The sequence below is a fragment of the Dryobates pubescens genome, chromosome 13, assembly GCF_014839835.1.
Source record: "Dryobates pubescens isolate bDryPub1 chromosome 13, bDryPub1.pri, whole genome shotgun sequence".
Lineage (NCBI taxonomy): Eukaryota > Metazoa > Chordata > Aves > Piciformes > Picidae > Dryobates > Dryobates pubescens.
Window position 1 is genome coordinate 22,818,034 of NC_071624.1, and position 8,380 is coordinate 22,826,413.

Below are 8,380 nucleotides of genomic sequence, written 5' to 3' on the forward strand. Positions count from 1 at the left end.
CTAGGATTCCTGGTGGGGAGCCCCGTTGGTCATTCCTGATATCCTCTGGTAGGTGGCTAGCATGGAGTCACGGACCTGCTCGGTCAGCTTGGGAACATCATCTGGGCCAAGGCCAGTGGTCTCCACTTCTGGCAGCACCTGGATGATGCTTCTGCCTGGGGAAATGAGAATAGGATGGAATGGAATGGAATGGAATGGAATGGAATGGAATGGAATGGAATGGAATGGAATGGAATGGAATGGAGTAGAATAGAATAGAATAGAATAGAATAGAATAGAATAGAATAGAATAGAATAGAAATGGAATAGAATAGAAATGGAATAGACCAGACCAGGTTGGAAGAGACCTCATAGATCATCAAGTCCAACCAATCATCCAACCCTACCTATTTTCTCTTGCTCTTCTGCCCCACTCACATACTTTCTCCCCCCTCCCTGACCCTCTTGTCTCAACAAAGCTGGGGAGGGGTCTGGAGCACAGCCCTGTGAGGAGAGGCTGAGGGAGCTGGGGTTGCTTAGCCTGGAGCAGAGGAGGCTCAGGGGAGACCTTCTTGCTCTCTGCAACTCCCTGAAGGGAGGTTGTAGCCAGGTGGGGGTTGGTCTCTTCTCCCAGGCAATGAGCACCAGAACAAGAGGACACAGTCTCAAGCTGTACCAGGGGAGGTTTAGGCTGGAGGGGAGGAGAAAGTTCTTCACAGAAAGAGTAGTTGGCCACTGGGATGTGCTGCCCAGGGAGTTGGTGGAGTCCCCATCCCTGGAGGTGTTCAAGAGGGGATTGGATGTGGCACTTGGAGCCATGGTTGAGTTGTCAGGAAGTGTTGGGTGAGAGGTTGGACTTGATGCCCTCTGAGGTCTTTTCCAACATTATTGATTCCATGATTAAATCATGGCCTGAAGTGCCATGTCCACACGTTTCTTGAACACCTCCAGAGGAGGCAGCGTGTGAGCCCAGGTGGCCAAAAAGGCCAGCAGCAGCCTGGCCTGGATGGGGAGCAGCAGGGGCAGGGCTCTGGCAGGCACTGGTGTCCACTCAGATCTCCCAGGGCAGGGAGATGATTTCCCAGCCTTGGCTGCCCAGCTGAGCAGGGCTGTGATGGAGAGGGAGCAGGACAGCTCCTGTCAGGGTGGAAGGATGCTTCCAGGACCAAAAGGCCTCTGCATGTGGCTAAGCAGAGGCAGGACAAGCCCCGCAGCAGATGAAAGAGGGAATGCAGCATCTCACATCTGCGCCATCTGCACAACTCCCTCCTGCAGCCGTCTGCCTGCCAGGGAAGGTGTAGCACCCAGCCGCCGACACTGGGAGGAGTGGGAGCTGCCCTTCGGAAACAGCAGCCTGGGGAGGGTGGGGAGTGGCAGGGCGGGGAGAAGGTGTGGCAGAGCCGGGGGGAAGGTGTGGCAGCGGAGGGGGGAAGGAGCGGCGGAGGGGGAGGGAAGGAGCGGCGGAGGGGGAGGGAAGGAGCGGCGGAGGGGGAAGGAAGGAGCGGCGGAGGGGGAGGGAAGGAGCGGAGGGGGAGGGAAGGAGCGGCGGAGGGGGAGGGAAGGAGCGGCGGAGGGGGAGGGAAGGAGCGGCGGAGGGGGAAGGAGCGGCGGAGGGGGAGGGAAGGAGCGGCAGCGGAGAGGGGAAGGAGCGGCGGAGGGGGAGGGAAGGAGCGGCGGAGGGGGAGGGAAGGAGCGGCAGCGGAGAGGGGAAGGAGCGGCGGAGGGGGAGGGAAGGAGCGGCGGAGGGGGAGGGAAGGAGCGGCGGAGGGGGAGGGAAGGAGCGGCGGAGGGGAAGGGAAGGAGCGGCGGAGGGGGAGGGAAGGAGCAGCGGAGGGGGAGGGAAGGAGCGGCGGAGGGGGAGGGAAGGAGCGGCGGAGGGGGAAGGAAGGAGCGGCGGAGGGGGAGGGAAGGAGCGGCGGAGGGGGAGGGAAGGAGCGGCGGAGGGGGAGGGAAGGAGCGGCGGAGGGGGAGGGAAGGAGCGGCGGAGGGGGAGGGAAGGAGCGGCGGAGGGGGAGGGAAGGAGCGGCGGAGGGGGAGGGAAGGAGCGGCGGCGGAGGGGGGTAGGAGGGACAGGGCGGGGGGGCAAAGGGGTGGAAGAGCGGGGGGGAGGGGGAACAGGGGCGGAACAGGATGGGTTGCTTTAGGATGGGTTGCTTTTCTCTGCTGGAATTCGAGAGACATTTTCCCCCCTGCATGTCCCTCCCTGAAGCCCGAGGCTGTGTCATTTGTTCCCCGTAAGACGTTAGCCGTGAGGCAGCAGCACAGAGAGATGAAAGCTGGGGAGTGGGAGGCGGTACAGTCTCAGGGTGGCTTTTTGCTGGGAGGTTCATGCTCGCTTTTGTTGCCTAACTCTCCGTGCACCTGCAGATCCAAGGACGAGGTGGGGTGGGGGGCAGGGGCAGGACCTGACCCAGGATCTTGCTGCTTTTCCAGGTGCCATCACATGGGTGATGGAAAAGCTGTGAGAAGAACCCGAGGCAAACATAGTGCCTGAACTTCCCTGTTCCTTCCTCTGCCCTGCTGAGGGCTGGGGGTCAGGAGGGAGGGGACAGGCTCTGCTCACTTGCACCCTGTGACAGGACAAGGGGCAATGGATCTCAACTCCAGCACAGGAGGTTCCACCTCAACAGGAGGAGGAACTTCTTCACTGTGAGGGTCAGAGAGCCCTGGAGCAGGCTGCCCAGAGAGGTTGTGGAGTCTCCTTCTCTGGAGGCTTTCAAGCCCGTGGCTGCTATCCCCACGTCCCAGGCCCTCCTGCCCCCACCCCATGGCTCACACCAACACCCAGCCCATTCTTAGCCCCAGGTCATCCTTACCTGGTGTGAATCTCTTCTCCTTCTGGCTGTAGAAGTCACAGTAGGAAGAGATCACCACAGGAATAACAGGGACCTGGAGGGGAGATAAATGGCAATCTACACATTTCCCCATTCCCTCCACTCCCCTTCCCCCAAAAAAACTCCACCAACCCAGGAGTGGCTTCCTTAGGTGACTCCTGAACCTTGCTGGTAATTCTCCCAGTCAGCTTCACAAGGGCACTCAGAGGGGGTTGGGGATATTTAGATCCTCCAGCTGTTGGGTCCTCACTCTTGGGGTTTTGCCTTTTCACCTCTGTATTTAGGCCAACACTTCATGAACTGATGGAATTTGGATGGATAGAGACCTGCTCGGCAGAAACTCTCCCTGGACGGCTCCAGGGCTGCTGTCAGTGCTCCCCCACTGCTTTCCCAAGCTCAGTCATGAAGGACTTCCCCTTGTCCCCAGAAACAGCCCCTCCTCGTGGCAAGCTGCTGAGGGCTCCTGGAGGTTGCCCAGGGAGGCTGTGGATGCCTCCTCCCTGGGGGCATCCAAGGCCAAGTTGGATGATGGCCTTGAGCAGCTGAGTCTAGCACAGGAGGTAACCCTGCCCATGGCAGGGAGGTTGGAGCAGATGATCTCTGAGGTCCCTTCCAATCTGAGCCATCCTGTGACTCTGATTCTGTGTGTGCTCGACCCAAAGGGAAGCCAAGGAGCAGGAGGGGCATAAGCTTGGCTGCTGGTCCACCTTGGTAGGCAAAGAAGTGTCTATAAACATCTGAGGGCTGGGGGTCAGGAGGGAGGGGACAGGCTCTGCTCAGCTGTACCCTGGGATAGGAGAAGGGACAATGGATAGAAACTCCAGCACAGGAGGTTCCACCTCACCATGAGGAGAAACTTCTTCCCTGTGAGGCTCCCAGAGCCCTGGAGCAGGCTGCCCAGAGAGGTTGTGGAGTCTCCTGCTCTGGAGCCTTCCCAGCCCCCTCTGGATGTGTGTTCCTGAGCTGGATTCTCTGCTCCTGCCCTGGCAGGGGGGTTGGACTCAATGATCTCCAGAGGTCCCTTCCAACCCCTAACATCCTGTGAGCCTGTGAGCTGCCCCTGAGGGGGTGAGGAGGAAGGTGTTTCTCACCTGGGCTTTGACAGCCAGCTGGAAGGCTCCACGCTTGAAGGGCAGCAGGGAGCCGCCGTGGTTGCGAGTTCCTTCGGGGAAGATCAGGACACGGAACTGCCAGGGGGAGAAGAGATTCACATGAAAGGACCATCAGCCACTGTTCTAAGCCTCTGCACAGCCACATTTCACTGCTCTCCCTGCTCCTGACCACACAGAGGCATCCTTCCTCCTCTTCATGCACTGTGCAGCCATGCCACACACCGAGCCCAACAGAGCTGCTCTAACTCCTGTTCAACACCTTTATTGATGATCTGGAGGAGGGCACTGAGTCCATCAGCACTAAATGTGCAGATGACACCAAGCTGGGGGCAGGAGTTGAGCTGTTAGAGAGTAGGAGAGCTCTGCAGAGGGATCTTGCCAGGCTGGACAGATGGGCAGAGTCCAACAGGATGGCATTCAACAAGTCCAGGTGCCAGGTGCTGCACTTTGGCCACAGCAACCCCAGGCAGTGCTACAGGCTGGGGGCAGAGTGGCTGAGAGGAGCCAGGAAGAAAGAGACCTGGGGGTACTGGTTGACAGAAGCTGAACATGAGGCAGCAGTGTGCCCAGGGGGCCAAGAAGGCCAAGGGCATCCTGGCCTGCAGCAGGAAGAGTGTGGCCAGCAGGGGCAGGGAAGTCATTGTGCCCTGTGCTCAGCACTGCTGAGGCCACACCTGGAGTCCTGTGTCCAGTTCTGGGCTCCTCAATTTAAGAAGGACATTGAGAGACTTGAAGGTGTCCAGAGAAGGGCAACAAAGCTGGGGAGGGGTCTGGAGCACAGCCCTGTGAGGAGAGGCTGAGGGAGCTGGGGTTGCTTAGCCTGCAGAAGAGGAGGCTCAGGGGAGACCTTCTTGCTCTCTGCAACTCCCTGAAGGGAGGTTGTAGCCAGGTGGGGGTTGGTCTCTTCTCCCAGGCAAGCAGCACCAGAACAAGAGGACACAGTCTCAAGCTGTGCCAGGGGAGGTTTAGGCTGGAGGTGAGGAGAAAGTTCTTCCCAGAGAGAGTTGTTAGCCATTGGGATGTGCTGCCCAGGGAGGTGGTGGAGTCTCCATCCCTGGAGGTGTTTAGGAAGAGCCTGGATGTGGCACTTGGAGCCATGGTTGAGTTGTTAGGAGGTGCTGGGTGACAGCTTGGACTTGATGATCTCTGAGGTCTCTTCTAACCTTATTGATTCTATGGCTTTGCTCAGCAGCCAGCCCAGACACCAAGATCTCTTCCCAGCTACCTCGAGGCTCACGTTTTCCAGTGGCTCCTCACCAGCATCCTCCCCACTCACATTTTCCTTGTGCAGGGAGTCTGCCACCTCTGTCAGGGTGGTGATGGACTCTTCTCTCCTCTTGCGGTCGATGAAGATGACCCCCGAGAGCCAGCAGGCCAGGCCGAAGGTGCCCATGTAGAGGATCTCCTTCTTGGCAATGGGCACACAGCGGCTCGGCAGGATGTCCATCATCACTGCAGGGGGAGGAGAAGGGCAGGACAAGTTGCCAGCTGTGCTGCTGCCTCCAGTTTCTAGGCCAGAGCCCTCCCTCTGGCAGCTGCCACGGCTGCGGTGCCCATCCGGCTTCACGGGGTCAGAAACATGCTGGGGAAGGCATCCTGGGAGCCTCCAGACCAAGAACCCCCTTGGAGGAGGACTTTACCATGAGGAGGGGGGAACACTGGAACAGGTTGCCCAGGGAGGTGGTTGAGGGAAGCAACCTGCTCTAGTTGGGGATGTCTCTGCAGGGAGGTCAGACTGGATGACCTTTGGAGGTCCCTTTGGAGGAGCCTGGACCATTCTATGACTCCATCGCTGGCACTCAGCCACAGCAGCCACACCACGGCCGTGGTCAACTGCCACTCTCATCCCCATCCTTGTGGCTGGGGCTTGCAGTGACAGGACAAGGGGCAATGGCTTTAAGCTGGAAGAGGGCAGCTTTAGACTGGAGATTAGGAAGAAATTCTTGACAGTGAGGATGGTGAGACCCTGGAACAGGAAGGATGCTCCCTCCCTTCAGGCGCTCACAGCCAGGCTGGATGAGGCTTTGAGCAGCCTGGGCTAGTAGGAGGTGTCCCTGCACATGGCAGGGGGTTGGAACGAGATGCTGTTTAAGGCCCCTTCAAACCCAAACCATTCTATGATTCTATAATTCCCTTGGACAGGACGAAGCTAGTTTGGTTTGCAAATACCTCTAGCACCCTGGAGAGCAGCCCTGGCTCTAATACCCTGGAGAGCAGCCCTGGCTTGGGGCTAGCTGCTAACAGATTACGTAGCAACCACTGCTGCCCCCTCCGCCCGGGGTCCCGGGGCCACCTCCACCTGGGGTCCCGGGGCCACGTCCACCTGGGGTCCCGGGGCCACCTCCACCTGGGGTCCCGGGGCCACCTCCGCCTGGGTATCCTGGGTCCCTCTCTGCCTGGGGTCCCAGGGCCACCTCCGCCTGGGGTCCCGGGGCCACCTCCGCCCGGGGTCCCGGGGGCCACCTCCTCCTGGGGTCCTGGGATTTCATCCTACCCTTCCCTCCAGACAGCTGGTGTGAGGAGCAGAAGGCAGCACCCCCACATACCCATGATGTCCAGGGAGGTCTGGTGGTTCAACACAAGCACAAAAGGTTTCTTGTTCCTGAGGTTCTCCTTGCCCTTCACCACTATCTCGATCCCAAAGATGTGCTTGAGCGGCAGGAATGTCATCCGCATGAACCTGCCAGAGGCAAGCAGAAGGTGACCGAAGGGATGCTGGAGCTGGGGGAGGAGACCAGGGCAGGGATTGTCCCCCTGATCTGGGCACTGGGGAGGCCACAGATGGAGAACTGAGTTCAGTTCCTCACTCCAAGAGGGGCTGGAGCAGGTCCACAGAAGGGCAGCAAAGATGTCCTTCATCATCGTTGTTGCTCTTCCGTGGAAGGACAGCGGGGCTGGAGAGCAGGGCTGGGGAGGAACCCTGGAGTGGAGCAATGAAGGCTGAGTTGCTCTCCACAACTCCCTGCTTCCTCTCATCCTATTGCTGATTACTAGGGAGAAGAGACCAACCCCCACCTGGCTCCAGCCTGAATCCTTTCAGGGAGCTGTAGAGAGCCAGAAGGTCTCCCCTCAGCCTCCTTTTCTCCAGGCTAAACACCTCCAGTTCCTTCAGCTGCTTCTCCTCAGCCCTGCTCTCCAGACCCTTCCCCAGCTTTGTTGCCTTCCTCTGGCCCTGCTCCAGCCTCTCAATGTCCTTCTTGGAGTGAGAGGCCCCAAATCAAACCCAGGATCTGCGGTGTGGCCCCACCAGTGCCCAGCACAGGAGGACAATCCCTGCCCTGCTCCTGCTGGCCACACCACTGCTGATCCAGGCCAGGATGCTGGTAGCCTTCTTGGCCATCTGGGCACACGCTGGCTCATGTTCAGCTGCTGTCACCAATGCCACCAGGCAGTTTTCCAGCCACTCTGCCCCCCAACCTGGAGCATTCATGCACTCACTCAACCCACACCCCCAGTTCCTGCTGCCCAGCACTGCCCACCACGCACTGCCCACCATGCACTGCCCACCACGCACTGCCCAGGCTCTAGCTGAGTCTGACAGCTCCCTGCAGGGTCAGGAACAGATGGAGAGAGGGAATGGGCAGCAAGGACAAGGGCTCTGGAACTGCCAGACCTGGGGACACCTGATTGCCATGAAGGGGACACCAGTGGCAAGGCAGGTGTCAGTCCTGCCCTGTGGTAAAGTCAGCTTCTGCTGGTGCAGGTTGGCACTGAGTCACAAGGGAGTTGAGAAAGAGGAGAGCACCTACAGGGGCTGTCTCAACACACCTTAGATAAGGGAGTAGCCACATGGAGGAGGGAGATGTGGCTCTGAAGGCTACACGGGAGAGATTTACTAAGCCCAACAAGCTCCCTGGAAGCTTTTAAGGCCAGGCTGGAGGTGGCTCTGGGCAACCTGATCTGGTGGAAAGTGTCCCTGCATGGCAGGCAGAGGGGTTGGAGCTGGGTGATCCTTGAGGTCCCTTCCAACCCTGACAGTTCTCTGATTCTTTCAGCTCTGCATGATGCAGGTTGACAGATTCATGTCTCCTTTTGCACCCCTTCCTTCCATCATTCCTTAGGCTCCCCATCAACTCAAAGCCAATGCTGAAAGCCACATCCCTCTTCTGAACTACCAGAGAGCCTGGCAGCTGTCCACACCAACATGCAGCCACTTCCTCCCCCACTGCAACACGACCCCCAGGACCCTCCCCAGAACAGAGCAGGAGTTGACTCCATCCCCACCCAGGGCAAACAGGAGCCACAGACCACTTACTTGATGTTCTCCAGGCTGCGCCCACGAGGGATGCTGAGCAGAATAACCAGAATGCTGAAGGAGAAGAGCCACAGCTTATAAAAGGTCATCTTGCAGAAGTACCTGAAGGCAGGTTTCACCTGGTAAAGGACCAGCAGAGTGATGAACAGGCAGGTGAAGGGGTAGTGAAGGAGCAAAAGCTCCATCCCTGCAGCCCGGCG

At 58.9% G+C, this 8,380-nt stretch overlaps 1 protein-coding gene across 1 annotated transcript; it reads right to left on the minus strand.

Moving 5' to 3' along the window:
- LOC104300256 (1-acyl-sn-glycerol-3-phosphate acyltransferase alpha) lies at positions 1-8,365 on the minus strand. Its single transcript, XM_009900510.2, has 6 exons — positions 8,181-8,365; positions 6,472-6,605; positions 5,202-5,377; positions 3,905-4,000; positions 2,796-2,868; positions 1-155 (listed from the first exon to the last, which is right to left on the minus strand). Exons 1-6 carry the CDS (start codon positions 8,363-8,365, stop codon positions 1-3), a joined length of 819 nt encoding a protein of 272 aa, XP_009898812.2.
- Positions 8,366-8,380: the final 15 nt, after the last annotated feature.